The 16115-nt window shown below is 34.4% G+C and overlaps 1 protein-coding gene across 1 annotated transcript in view; it reads left to right on the forward strand.

Annotated features, from left to right (window-relative positions):
- Window positions 1–11945, forward strand: part of px (MAP7 domain-containing protein plexus) — a 240657-nt gene extending 228712 nt beyond the window's left edge. Inside the window, exons 21-24 of the mRNA XM_089648724.1 lie at window positions 820–3549; window positions 4363–4620; window positions 5168–5935; window positions 8089–11945. Of these exons, the coding sequence (XP_089504850.1) occupies window positions 820–3549; window positions 4363–4620; window positions 5168–5935; window positions 8089–8309 (3977 nt within the window). The 3' untranslated portion in view covers window positions 8310–11945. The remainder of the gene's footprint in view (window positions 1–819; window positions 3550–4362; window positions 4621–5167; window positions 5936–8088) is intronic.
- Window positions 11946–16115: the final 4170 nt, after the last annotated feature.

Genomic DNA, 16115 nt, shown 5'->3' on the forward strand with positions numbered 1-16115 from the left:
TTAATTTCTGTATAATGTTGACTAAATACTGAATGTTATTCAGGCTTCAATTACTTTTTTTCTTTAAGAAACCACGCAAAAAATATAACCTACCCCGAAATCTTTATGACCTGTATTCCAAGATCTCAAAAATATTGCGCAATAAACGACATGTTTCCAATAAAAAAATATATTCCCACGATTGAAACAAGTCCGTGAAATCAAAAAAATCATATAATCCTAGGATAAAGATTAGCGCTGCACCGGGATTACGGTGCCGACAAAGGACGGGGATTTCCCAGGATTGAAAGCTCTGGTCTGGGTGTTGTAAGGTTAAATATTTAGTGTAATGGACTTAATTTTTACAATATTGCAGCTGTGCTGAAGGACTTTGGTAAAAAGATTTTTTTTAAATATATGGTGTTATTCATGCAAACTGAAATATCTGTCATAAATCCAATATTTTATTTTTTTATTTTTTATTAATTACATATTTATTTATTAGTTATATCCCATTTTTTAATATTAAATATTTTGTTATTATAATTTTTTAGATAAAACATGGTAGGTAGTATTTAATGTGGGTACCATTCAATATTGACTACTGAGTCATGTTACCATTCATTCCGCATAGGTACTTTTCAATAGTAGTATCATTCATTCCGCATAGGTAGATTTCAATACCGGTATCATTCATTCCGCGTAGGTACTTTTCAATACAAGTATTATTATTATTTTTTAATTCAGTGTGGTATAATTGGGAATATTATAGATACTATTGACTATGACTAAATATGAGGGAACACAAAAATCAAAAGGTGTTTTGATGTTTGGTTTCAGCCAGGGAGCTGAACGTAGAGTCAATTGCAGAGGGGGGAATACTAACAGATCAGACGACTTTTCAACAAGAACCAACAAGGATAGTTCAGTGCACTCAGGGGACAGAGAATCCTGCTGAAGGGCTGACACTTCAACCACCGATGCAGCCTTCAATCGAAACTAACACACAAAGTCTGCAGAGTGCTTATCCTTACCAAAACCAACCCTTAAACATTCTTATATCACCTTCGTCAATACCTAATCCAAATCCTTCTACACTGGGCAAACAGTTGGTCTATCCTGCATATGGAACTTATATCACATATCCCATACAAGGTTTTGCTCCTTTTCAAACAATACAATATCCTGGAGTAAATCCGTTGCAAACCCAACAAGACAATGGCGCTTTCATCATTAATATGGATCAGGGGGCATCAGAATCTACTCTTACTAATGATGCTGAGAGAAATAACACACAGATTGACAAAGAACAAATAACTTCCACTGATGCTTCATTAAATATGTCGCATGAAACTGACAGATACCAAGATAATTCTACACAGATTGGAGTTAGTAAAAACCTATTGGCTACTCCTACAGAATTGGATCCGAAAGCGACAAAGATTATTCCAGTAAATAAAGAAGACAAATCATGTTCAGCTAATATTGTGTCAGAAAAGAAGCCGGCATATCGTAAAATAAATCTTGTACCTAATGTCCGCATTGGTAAACTTGTACCGCCGGTCAAACCGATAATAAGTCAAACAAATAAAGTGGACAATGTTTTCAGTTTGAAAACAAGCATCCCAATTAGTAAAATTGATATGAGGAGTATTAATTCCCACAATGACGTGGGGACGTCTAAAGCTCAGCCAGTAAAACCTCCGGGAAATGAAACAATAGAGAGTAAATTGAACGAGCCACAAAAGTCACCAATTTTAGGTTTAGAATCAAATAAAGGTCAATTAGAATCGCAGCAGCAAATGTTTTTAAAAATGGACAGCAAGCAGAATTTTTTTCTGCAAAATAATGCGGTAATGCATCCGCAAAGCATCATCAAAATGCCCGTGACAACCGATATAGCTCCAGCTGAAGATAACTCTGACGCTGGAGCCAGTTTCAGGGGTCAGATAGTTAATACGCTGGCCAATCAAGGAATCAGAGAAAACACATTCATAGTCTCTGCTCAAAATCACCAGTTCAACATGGGAACACATGTCTCGAATTTTAATCCAATCCGTTCTGTTAATGAAACAAGCAATGTGTGCGCTAGAACTAATAGACCACTAATGACAACGAGGCCGTTCTCTGATAAATATTCAATAGATACCACCAAAGGTATTATTAATCTACAAGATTCTAATAGTAAAGAGTTGAAAAAGAAATTTTTGCTTGTGCCATCGTCACATTTAACGAATCAATTAGTGTTGGCAATTTCATCCAAACCCTCTCATACTAACTCCATTCTGATTTCAAAAGGAATGGTGCAAGATGAAAGTAATATATGCAACCCTTTACAGACTTCACCACTACTTACAACTTCTAAAGAGGGAGTAAAAATAGTTGCTACGTCGCCCGATACAAATAGTAAAGTTGTGGCTTTGAAAAGGCTTCACCAAGACAATTACGACGAAAACGACTTTGAAAATCTGATAACTGAAAACCAAATATACGGAAATAAAATAGTGATTAAAGAAAAATCTCATCCGATAGCTAGTAAAAACTGTAGCATACCTTCCCCACAACCAAAAAGAATCGTACAAAATGGCAACCCTTTGTTAGAGGTTACAACAAAACCAAACCTTGTCGTTCAGCCAAATTTTTTATACATGAGCAACATCAATCTACAACCGAATCATAATTTCATGTTATTGAATAAAAGTATCGGAAATAATCAATTAATAACAGCAGACGATACCAACCATCCAGCAAAAACTGACACCATTCAATTTGGAGATAAAACGGACTTCACCAACCAAATAGTTCCACAAACTAAAGTCATGGTGAGTGCTCAAACGTTTCGAACAGTCAATCCTGTGACGCATACAGTTTCTTTTGTAAAAGAAAACAATACAGTGGAACCAAATAAGCACGGAACCGTTCTACAGAGCTTGCTCAACAAGTCCAATGTAAAAGTTTGCGAAGCAAGCCAGCAACAAAACATGAACCAGATAGTCTACCAAGTTCCTTTCTTTCTAGATAATAATAATGCAGTGCAACAGAGAAGAGTCAATTTATTAAAACCGGCATTTTTTAATAGTGAACTAGCGATGCTTCTGACTAAACCCACAAATCAGTTCTTGGATTGGAAGAAAAATAATTCAATAATGACAGCTGATATAAAACTGGAAGCAGAAAGTATTGTTAAAAACGAACCAATAACCGATAGAATTGATTTAATGCAAACGCTAAACGGTGGACAGATTGATTCAGAGGGAGAAGTTGTGAGTTCTATAGACTTGGCAGAAAAGCGGAAGATACTTAGAGAGAAGAGAAAAATGCTAGCCAGGGATAAGAATAATATTCAAGCATTACCGGAGAAAGAACAATGTAACACTTTAAGAGAGCATGAAAGGTTTTTGGGATCTCATTATTATTATTCTGATGGAGATAGTGATCTGCAATCAGACGAAGACGTGGAGACAAATAAAAGGAAATTTAGGAAAAAAAAATCAATACTTTTGGATACCGGCCAGGGGAAATTGGAGTTCTTGAATGTGTTTGGATTGACAACGAAAAACGAAAAGAAAGGTGAGTTTATGTTAAATAAAATGATCGGTTTACAAATTCTGAGGAATATTCTTGTTGCGGTCCACGACTTATCAGTAAGTAAGTAAGATTGAAAAATGCAACATTATTGAAGTGGGTGCAAAATATATTTTATTTTTTAAAACCTAATTTTTTGTATGAAGATTTTCACGATTCTTTCAATTTGGGAAAGCACAGAATCCCACAAACTGAAAAATCTTCATATGGTATTGTTCAATCTTAACTCTCTAGCTCACTGAAAAGTCACGGACCAATGATGTACATACCTATATGTGCAGTCAGGGTTACTTTAGAATCTAAAGTTTAGATTATTATACATTTTGGAAATAGACGTGCAAAAAAAAACTGTTATTTCCTCTATTGGCCGCCTGCATAGTATGTTAAAGAAATATTCCGTGAATGTGTGTTTAGAAGAAAGAGACGGTAAATCAATGATCTTTTAAAGAGAAAGAGAAACATTTAATATTTAATGAATTATTATGATATAATAACAGCATGTAAATAGAGTACACAAATGTTCACAAAAAGTAGTTTCAAGTATGGCCACTCTAGGTTATCGTAACGCTAGTCTGTTCAAAGTCACACAAATTTATCTATATTTGTATATTTTTACTGCTCTAAATGTCAATGTATTACCCAACCTTCCTCTTCCCCGTCTCCTTCCTTTCCCCACTTCCTTCAGCCGCATAACATTTCACATTCTCACATAGTTCCAGTGGTTTCAAACAGTTGGCGACTCTTGTGCGGTAAGATTGTGTATGTATATAGAATTTAATTTTGGTTGTACTGTTTCAGAAAAAGAGTTAGACAGATTGGAGAGAAGCCTGCGACTGGACTGTGTGAACTCAGCCTGTGTTACGGTTGTGCTTGAGAAGTTACCCAAAGAAGCCGATAACTTCAGTGCCATACACTACGGACATCAACCAATCAGTTTACCTGTGCCAATTATCACAGACAACTCTTTGAACATGGATAACATTGACAAAATCACCGATAAAATAGTATTCTTCAATGAATTGAAGTTGGGAATGGTATCGCAGAAGTATAAAATAGGTAAGTCAATTCTTTATAATGCAATAACTTATTGAGTAAAATCTTAAATTTTAATATTTAATCATTGAAGACAATATGTATTAACCACTGTCAAATGAACCATTTCTCTTGTGTGAAGGAGAGTTGGTGAAAGTCAGAGTGGGATGTTGAGGTTATTTAGTCAGTCGACGGGAGCGAGAATCACTTGATTTAGCCAATACGTGCCTATGGGAACTGGTGGAGTACGCTTCTATGGTGTATTCTGTAATTAAATCTTGGAATCATACATAAAGATGGCTGCCAAAAAACATACGTTTAGGAAATGAAGATAATGTTGGTCTCTCAGTTGAAGTATGATACAGTTAAAAATTACGTAATTTAATACGTTCGAGTTGGCTCAGTGATCAGAGCACATCCCCGACAATGAAGAAGTCCTGGGTTCAATTCCCAGATGCGACTGAATCTTTTTCTGTTGTTTCTGCTTCACATTTTTTGTTTGAGAGTCGATTTGTTTGTTTTATATTACACTATTTTGATTTGTAATTGAATAAAAAACCTTTTTTTTCAGAACACGAAAAAACGTGGCAGACCGTGGTAAAGGACCGCAAGAGACGCAATGGACCTTCCGCGCTGATTGAATATTTCGAAAAGACATTTGAAGCTCAAAACATTCCTGAGGTGAAACACATCAAACTAGATTCTTCCATAGACCTGCACACTCGGGGCCAACTAGAAATAATGACAAGAATAAAAGAGTCTGTTAAACTAAATAACAATTTGATAAAAGAGAAACTAGACAGCATTTACAATCAAAACAACAATGATTATTTGTGTGAAAACAACGAAATACCTCTTCTTGCCGAAAGAAACTTCAGCGAGATATCGAAGCTTTCAAACATGGCCAATAAAAGTCTTAATTTCTTAGGAATACAACAGATGCCACTGAGTGACGTTTACAAAAAGGAAACTGTGGCATTTCAAAGTGAAGATGCGCAATCTTTCAAAGAACAATTCCAAATTGTACCCCAACTCAGCATTCCAAATGTGCCAAAAATTATAAGTTTGAAATCGACGCATGATTTCAGTATGATGGATATATCCCCCGCTACGTCAATGGATGAGCCCAGAAGTAGCGCTGCTTGTGTTAATGTAGAAGACGCAGGTGAAAGCACAGTAGTTCTCGACCGTGCAAAAACAACGCTGATACTTCACGAGATGAATTTTGATGATAGGGCTCAGAGTTTTACGAGCTGTCCGATGCAACAAGTTTCTCCAGAGCCAATGCAGTGGCCGGGAATAGAGGCAGTGCTTGGCTCCTACAGAAGGTATAATGATGGTAAGTCCAATATTCTCTTACTTCGTCTTCATCGTCATGTGCCTTTTGTTTCTGTTTCTTGACGGCTCTCACCCATCCGAAGCCTAAAGTTTCTCTTATCTCTTTCTCAATGATGATGATGTGATTCCAACGGTCATCTGGAAGTCTTGCCGCATGCCCAATGCAGTTCCATTGGAGGTTGGAGATTTTGATGGAAATGTCGTCCATCTTAAACTTGCTCCTTGTCCACTCGCTCGTCCGTCCACTATCAGATTTCCACGTTTTATTTTCTAATTTACATTTGCTAAATACACCCATTATAATTAGCCAAATGAATAACACGAAAAGGGGCTCGTAAGTAGATTTTGCACTTCAAAGTAGTTTTTAAAGGCTTGGTATTTAATTTTTTTTCTTGGCTTATAAAAAGACTTTCAAAGACCAAGATGTGTTCTACTTCAGTATTTAATTAAAACATCTATAATATTTATAAGTGATCACATTTTGAAACACAGAACACATGATTTTGCACTCTACGCATTGCATCGCCCTAAATGTGCATTATAAGGCTGTTACCAATTAGATACTTACACGCCCGTTCAATGTTGGAGTGGTAGAGCCTGGTTTAAGACCGTTTTAACCAAACAAATTCCATGGTCATAGTCAATTGTAATATTTACACTATGTTTTTCAGAAGGCTGTAAGTATTTAGTAAATTTAAATTGAATAAAAAATGGCAAGAATTAAAAACCGCATTTATATTAAAGCGACATTTTTGATTTTTTGTTATTACAGCGTAAATTTTCGATTGAATCTTAGTTTGCGCAACACTTTTACAAAAATTTTTGGAGTGTCTATGGAAGGGTAACCAGATAAAACAGAACAATGACAAAACAGAAAATGATAAAAGAATTGGTTAGGTTAGTTTAGTTGTAAGGTGAGGTTAGGTTACACTAGATAAAATTACTTTAGATTATTTTTCAATGGTGTTCTGTTTTACCCCCCGTTCTGACGTAATTTGTAATCGAAGATCCACTGAAACGTTCCGCTATATAATTAATTTCAGCCTTGAGCGTTCGGAAATTTTTAAGCTGGTTTGGTTTGGAAATTTCCCGCTCTCTTTCAAAAAATCAAAACTCCGAATTTTAATATTGAAACATATAAACTGTTTATATTGTCAGAGAGTCATTGAATGCACCTATATATGACAGTTTATCCCATATGTTTAGGATTCATTAAATATGAATGCGTGAATTTATAAATGCATGAATTCTGCACATTATTTACTTTAAAATTGTTGTTCGTGGTATCTACTTGGAGCAATATTAAATATTATGACCTATGTGTGGTGTCTATGGCCTAGTTGATAAGCACAGATGTAAATTTTAATTCAAATATGCTTTTTTAACATGGCCCTAAAAAGCCACAGATCATTTGTGCGATTAACTAACTTTAAGGAAGACTAACTTCGAACTGATTTGTACGCAAAGTGGTGCATAATGAACTATTATTATTTTTGTGTTAATGCAGTTACAACGGCTTATTATTTTTTTTGGGGTAATTTACTAGAAAAGGTATGAAAAACATCATTAAAAAATTTAAATAGGTTTATAAATTTTTCATACATCTTCCCCCTTACCCCGCGCCTTCTACCTGTTCTCGAATTGCCCCGTCCAGGGCTTTTTAGGTTCAAGTTTTTTAATATGTATAAACGCATGATCAATGATTTGCAAGAAAAAATATTTCGATAATTTGGGTTTGTGGATATTTATTTTTATTTTTACTACAACTAATTATTTTATATGATTAATATTATATTACACAAACTCTCCTGATAAAGCTGATGATTGTGCTCAGGAGTGGAAATAGAAACGTCAATAACAAATAATTCAGAATAGATGCGAGACATATCTTGTTAGAGTGTGAAACTATTAAGTTAGTTTTGTGATTAATCGAAGTTGCCAAAGCGCAACTAAAAAAAATATCTTCAGATTGGCCATATTTTGTTTGCAAATTAGCCAAAATGTGTCCAAAAACGCTCCAGTGGATAGAAAAAATGTATTTATGATAGGTAACAGGGCAGAATTTAAGATTTTTTGAGATTTATAGTTTAGATCTTTGTTTGAATCTTACTTTGGGCAAAACTTTAGTCGTTAACGTTTGAAATGTTTTTCCAGAATGCGAGGTCGAAAAGAGCCGACTCTGGCGGGAGAACGAGCAGCTGAAGAGAGAGATCCGCGCCAAGGAGGGTGCCGCCGGCCAGCTCAGTAACCAGATGAGGGTCCTTCTGATGGAGCAGCAGATCTGCGAGGACCAGCGCCGTTCCATTCAGAGATCCCTGGACGTCATCAACAACTGCATCAAGAAGATACTACTTACTTATTGTCAAATGTCCTAAATTAGGGAAATATACTTGAAAAGCGAGTGGAGAATCTAAGTCTGTGAATAAGTTTGGGAAACATACTCGGAGATGGAGATCGACTTTAAAAATAATTAGGAGTCTAGCAATCGACTACTCACTACGATAGAACTTTTAAATCAGTGTTTGCCAAACTTCTTCTTCTTTCGTATGGTAGAAGAAGAAGAAGTTTGGGAAATACTGATTTAAAAGTTCACTCGTAAAATTGCAGAGTTAAATTATTGCTTCACGTTTAATACCCAATTTAAAAATAGCTTCATTACTACAAGAGACTACTATTTATGTCGGGTGAGATGAAAAAAGATGCATTAAAGTTAAAAAAATCATCCAAGTTCAAAATTTCACAAGTTTTTCTCAGTATCGACAACCGTGTCTTCTTCCGTATGTTCTCGTTTCTATTATTTGACATTTTGTCGTCATTGGTAGTTTGAGAATTAGAAAAACCTAGTTTGTGCACGTTTTTCCATCTCCTCCGACATAAATAGTTGTTTCTTGTACTAATCAAGTTGATCAATGTGTAATTTCAATAATTTGTGTGTTAAACCCTACACTACTACTCTTGTTGCGACATACAAAGAAACTACTCATGCGCCCGCGAGGCGCATCATATTGACTAATGATTTTATTCAAAAACTATAAGTACCTATGATTGATATGTTTTGACTGTTTCTATTAAAAAGAACAAAATTTTATTTTATATTTATATATTTTTTATTGTAAAATATTAATTTAATCTCAAATGAAACTTAGACAATTAAACAGTTTTCTCTTTAAAAAAAAAACACTTAAAGTATACACTTAAAAAAAACTACTACTGCTACTACACTACAAAAAATAGTCAATTATGAAGTAATTAACTAAAAAAGAGTAACAAAAAAATATTTTAGATAATAATTTGACTAATAGCGCAAAACTTAAATACAAGCTACTCATACGTCTTTGGAGCGCCAAGGGTAGTAATATCAAAAAACTAGCAAACTTACCGCAACGCAACAACCGTCCTGCAACACGTACTGCAGATGTCCTTGAACGTCAATGCGATACGCGAGAAGGATAAAACAAGAGAGCAATAAATAAAAAAAACGCGGGCGCCTCTGCGACGTAGAGTAGTAATGTAGGGTTAAAGCGTGAAGTGAAATTCTGTAACCTTATCGACAAAATAGAATATTGAAGAAAAGTTTAAAAAAAAACAAACTGAGCTAACCTAACATATTATCTTATCATATTCTGTTTTATCCGGTTCTTCTAGAGAGAGGTCACCATCTTAGATACAACTCTACCAGAAACTTGATGGCACCTCGGACGAGTATTAAAGTCAGTTGTTTGTGTTTGACCGGTCGTCACATTTGACATCTTCACAAATTGACTCTACTATTGATTCTGCTGATCAAACAAACCAACATAAAATTTGACAAACTGCTGTCGGGCAATCGAAAATGTCAAAAATTCGCGCTAATTGTGGATTTGTGATGATGTCAAATGTTACAGTCGGTCAAACAACAGGCCCTTAGTATTTTTGATAACTTATATGCCAAAATTATGTATGATTAATTTGATTATACACAAACATGTGCATTGCGAGCAACCGAAAGATTCTTTTCCATAACGCAGTTTAACAATGAAATGTAGGTAATAATAATAATAATAATTTTTGAATGATTTGTATAGCGCCATTTTTGTGCAAAATCACCTCAAGGGCGCTACCTACCTATAAATTTAATAAAGTGGAAGTTTATTAAATTTTCGTCACCTGTAGGTGGCACCGAGTAACAACTGTGGGGATAAGTGTTACAATTTTACAATATTCTAACGTGAAGTTGCTTTTCGAATGCCCAATTATTTATGTTCAGCCGATGTGCTATTATTTATCTGGTAATATTCTAGGTACTAAGAAAATATTATTATGCAAATAGCAATAATACTACTTATTAGTGAAAGCAATTTTGTCACGTGGAAAGCTAGTACACATGAATAAATAATTAACGTCCGTTGATTGCCAATCATAATTTTTAAATCTTTACAAAATTTATGAAATAATATTGAATTAATGTTTCTGGAAACCCTTTTGCCAAATGTGTTTTATGTACCCACTGGAAGATTTTTAGGAAATCATTGTTGTAATGGAATTTAGATGACACCACTATGAGATTACTTAAAATAATTAATAAATAAGAAAAATTGATAAACACTACAATTTTATAAGAGTGCAATTTTTTCATAACATTCTATAACAATACTGATAAATGGGTGTTGGCTGTACTCAATGTAGTTGGCATGGATTATAATAATTGACATGTAACGCGGTTAGCAGCGCACGGGTTAAAGCTAACCGTGCAACTCAGGACAGTGGCAATTCAGCACAGTCCTGAAAAGTGATATAAAGTCATGAAAAGTGATGAATAAAACTAGGTTACATAAGGTTAGCTTTATAGACCTTTTTTCATTTCATAACTTTTAAGGACTTTTGCGTTGCATTGCCATTGTCCTGAGTTGTCATGAAAACGAGTTAAAATAGTCAAATACATCAAAAAAAGTTTGTTTATTTGAAAATTTTTTTTTTTTTTTTTAAATATGAAACAAAAGCTTTTATTATCTCCAAGTCGGTATTGCTAATACTCTATATACAAACCTTATATTCATAGATTCAATTACCATAACGTTAAAACTTTTAATTACCACTGCATTGCTATCGCTGCCACAAATTCGTCGGATTTGGCATTATAAAAATACATTTCCTTTTTAGTTTTTTTGATGTTCTTTGATGAAGATTAACATAAAAAGGTGAGTGTAATTTTTTTGTTAATTGTGAAGAAGAAAGTAAAAAAACCCATATAAAGTTATATTCAATTATTGATTTGAGATGTCTTTAAAGTTGGGAGAAATTTATTTATTTATTAATCTTTGGGAAAATTATTTTATCATTATAAAAAAAATAAAACCAATTCATTGTGTTAAGAAATGAAAAGAATAATTTTATATTATATTATTCTTATTAGAAGAACAGAAGAAGATGTACATAAAACAAAATAAATTAATAGCATATAAACAACAACAGAAACGTAACAGACTTAATGTCATGTCAGAAAAATACTATTTTATGGACTTTTTATATTTATTCAGCTCGCAATTGAAAATTTTCACTTTTGATATCATGTTATTGCTATTATTACATAGTCTGTTTATTATATTTGGCAACTTTTTTCTAAGGCATTTTATTACGTACAAAAATAAAAACGTGCTTTGAGAAAATGAAGACAATGTTGGTAGTTCTTATTCGAAGTATGATACAGTTAAATATGACCGAAGGAGATAGGGTCCCATTAGCTCAGTTGATAGAGCTGTGCCCCGGCAAGACGAGGGTCCTGGGTTCAAGTCCTAGATGTGACCGTATCCTTTTCTGATGTTTCTGTTTCAAATTTTCGTTTAAGAATAACTAATATTGTCTTCAATAATTAAATATTACAATTTGAGGTTTTACTCATTAAGTTATTCCAAAAATAAAATATTTTTTGTTACACACAATTTCGATATAAATAGTATATTTGTAGAAATTATAGCAATGCGAACAAATTATAAATGATAATGTACCTATACAGTATTTTAATAATAATGCAATTTTAGGAACGATGCAAATTAAACACCAAAGAAAAATGTCTGAATTCATAATTATTAGTTGTAAATAAACTACATATTTTTTTATAAACTACACATCATAACGGAAAAATACACAAGTTTTATTAAAATCTGGAATATTTTTTCTGAAATATTAAAAAATGCTTTTTGCTTTGATGTAAGAAAGAAAGAAAACAGTAGCTACTTACACAATGTTTAAACCTTATTGTCCCCCAATTATTATTACAAATTAATGTTTATAATGTAAAAATGTATCTATGTAATTGAATGTAATTTATTATTATTAATGAAGTGACAGAATGTTGCAATTTATGAATAAAAAATAATGTTATCCTAATTGCTTTGTAAAATTCGTACATTGATTACGAGAAACAGACGGATTGAAGCTAAGTTAAGATGTATAACTTCTTCGGAATCTTATGCCTCGGTAGTAATTGGGAACTAAAATGTACCAAATAATCCAAAAAACACTATGTATTATAAATAATGTTACAATGAATTATGATAACATGTATGACGTATATTACAGCAATAAAATTTACCTACGAAACCATAAATGTGGAATGTAGGTTTTTAATAAATGTTCTCAAAAGATTGTTTTTAAATAATTTTCGATCACTTCATTTTTTTTCATTGATGGTTTTTATATATAATAATAGAAAAACCAAACTCTTACACCTATAAGAAATACATCCAAAACATTATATTTTTCAGGCAATTCATGATTTTACTGTACATACTCGTTTATACCACGGGTCGGTAAACAATCAACATAAATCAAATACTGTAAGACTCTGCGCAGAAAATTTCCACCGTTACCTTACTATAAGGAACTTAATTTTCTGCGCAGGATCTTACAGCACTGGGTTATGTCAATGAAAGACAATGTCTAAGTTTATTCATTCACTTCACTAGACAATGCATTTACATTCTTTCACTTAGATTAAGTCAGAACTTAGTTTAATAATGACTAAATTCCATGACATTATAACTATATTTATTTGATAAAACCATATAGAAGGGAGAACCTAGCTATTTAATAATGTCTCTAGTCCTAACCTCACTTAATAACCTTTATCAAAAATCCTATGAAATGATGTTAGAAAAAATATATAAATTTGTAGATAATATTATTAATCCACAAGAAGTGTATATAAAATATTTAAGTGCAATATTTTTACATTATTTATGTACTTAATAGAAGTAGACTTAACGGAACTCAAAAAACGAATTATTTTGTTATTTTATTGAATTAGAATTGTGATTTTTAGTCATATTATATGAATAAACTATTTACCAGAACACCAAATATTTCACGACTTTCATTTAATAGCAAATAAGTCTTACCTAAATAATAAAATACCAACGGACACGAATAAACCCAATATCGACCAGTAGGTGTATATGTTCTGCTCCATAATTTGCTTCGCACCAATACAATGCGATTGATGACAAATTCAACAACTTCTTTTGTTGAATCACCTTCAAGGAATATCATTTATTCAATCAGTTATATGGGTTACAGTGACAAATTTACCAGTAGGTAGGTACTAAATTATCTGAACTTTGAAGATCGGTTAATTGCGGAGTCTCTCCTGGACAGGCGCCAGATGAACGATTGCGATATGGAATTGCCGCATCTTTGAAGATCTGTTAATTGCGGAGACTCTGCTAGACAGGCGCCTGCGATATGGAATTTCCGCAACTTGCGTATCTTTGAAGATCTGTTAATTACGGAGACTCTCTGGACAGGCGCCAAATTAACGCCGGCGATGTGGAATTTCCGCAACTTGCGAATCTTTGAAGATCTGTTAATTGCGGAGTCTCTGCTGGACAGGCGCCAAATGAGCGCCTGCGATATGAAATTTCCATAACTTGCGTATCTTTGAAGATCTGGTAATTGCGGAGATACTCTGGACAGGCGCCAAATGAACGTCTGCGATATGGAATTTCCGCAACTTGCGTATCTTTGAAGATCTGTTAATTACGGAGACTCTCTAGACAGGCGCCAAATTAACACCTGCGATCTCCGCAATCTTTGAAGATCTGTTAATTGCGGAGTCTCTGCTAGACAGGCGCCAAATATGCGCCTGCGATATGGAATTTCCGCAACTTGCGTATCTTTGAAGATCTGTTAATTACGGAGACTCTCTGGACAGGCGCCAAATTAACGCCTGCGATGTGGAATTTCCGCAACTTGCGAATCTTTGAAGATCTGTTAATTGCGGAGTCTCTGCTGGACAGGCGCCAAATGAGCGCCTGCGATATGAAATTTCCATAACTTGCGTATCTTTGAAGATCTGGTAATTGCGGAGATACTCTGGACAGGCGCCAAATGAACGTCTGCGATATGGAATTTCCGCAACTTGCGTATCTTTGAAGATCTGTTAATTACGGAGACTCTCTAGACAGGCGCCAAATTAACACCTGCGATCTCCGCAATCTTTGAAGATCTGTTAATTGCGGAGTCTCTGCTAGACAGGCGCCAAATATGCGCCTGCGATATGGAATTTCCGCAACTTGCGTATCTTTAAAGATCTGTTAATTGCGGAGACTCTGCTAGACAGGTGCCAAATAGGCGCCTGCGATATGGAATTTCCGCAACTTGCGTATCTTTAAAGATCTGTTAATTGCGGAGACTCTGCTAGACAGGTGCCAAATAGGCGCCTGGGATATGGAATTTCCGCAACTTGCGTATCTTTGAAGATCTGTTAATTACGGAGACTCTCTGGACAGGCGCCAAATTAACGCCTGCGATGTGGAATTTCCGCAACTTGCGAATCTTTAGAGATCTGTTAATTGCGGAGTCTCTCGTGGACAGGTGCCAAATATTCACATTTCTGAGCTTAGTTGCAACTGCAAAAGATAATGCTTTGTCGACAAAATAATTCCTCTCAGTTGTTATTTTAAGTAGAATTGTACAGAGAAATCCAATTATTACAGAGTTATTAGAGCACTGCTTGAAGGACAAAATGCGACTTGGAGAGAGATAGACAAAAATATCTTCGCATTGTAATGATTACGATTTGGTTATAAAGTTGGTGTAGCAATATATGTAAAGAAAAGGACCATAGGCCTGACAATCTCAGCCCAGGTGAACAAAGACCTGGAAAACAGTTCTAGTAATTACCCACAAATTGACGCATTATTCATTGACATGCAAATAGACCATCTCAAAACTATCCTAGCTGGTGTCTACTGCCCACCAAATGCATCGTACGAAAACCACCAAAAACTATTACACCAATTAAAAAGAATAGCTGACGTGTCAAACGTAATAATCCTTGGAGACTTCAATTATTCCAAATTGGTATGGCCCATTACAGAAGTGCGTAATTCAAACAGCCCCGAGGCCTTATTTGAGGATATGTACTTGAACAGTAACTATTGGCAACTGGTAGATAAACCTACAAGATACAGGGACAACAATACCCCATCTCTATTGGACTTAGTCCTGTGCAATGATGAACATCTCATTACTGATATAAAATATCTAGCACCTATAGGCAAAAGTGACCATATATGTTTGTTGTCAACTCTACAAGTAAGTACCAGCCATAACAACGGATCCTCCGGCCCGAGAGGCAAGAAGCCGAGACCCAACTATCACATAGCAGATTATGATAAAATAAATGAAACCTTAAGCACTCGTGATATAATGTGGTCTCTCGTGGAAACCACTACAATTGAAGAAAAGTGGAACTTTTTTACAAACATGTTTGAAGAGAAGATTGTGTCAAAAATACCACTATTCAAAGGCAATAAAAACCACAATAAGAACAAACCTTGGATCGACAAACACATACTAGCATTGATTAAAGAGAAAAAGAAAGCCTGGGATGGTTATAGATTATCCAGAAAACACATGGGGAATGTAAATGAGATTGAAAATGAGTATTACAGAGATTATAAACTGAAAAATAACTACCTTGTGTCGCAACTAAGAAATACCAGAAAAAACTTTGAGCAAAAATTGATTGACAGCGGACAGAAACCATTTTACAGTTATATAAGGAAACAGATTGCCTCGAAAGTGTCTTCTCCAACCATACTATATAACTTGTCTAACGAAACTGTTACCAGCGAGATAGACATAGCGAACATCTTTGCAACACAATTTGAAAAAACCTATGTCAATGAACCAGACACCAG

Source organism: Hesperophylax consimilis, chromosome 28 (assembly GCF_061612785.1).
Source record: "Hesperophylax consimilis isolate HC1 chromosome 28, BYU_Hcon_1.0, whole genome shotgun sequence".
In the NCBI taxonomy this organism is placed as follows: Eukaryota; Metazoa; Arthropoda; class Insecta; order Trichoptera; family Limnephilidae; genus Hesperophylax; species Hesperophylax consimilis.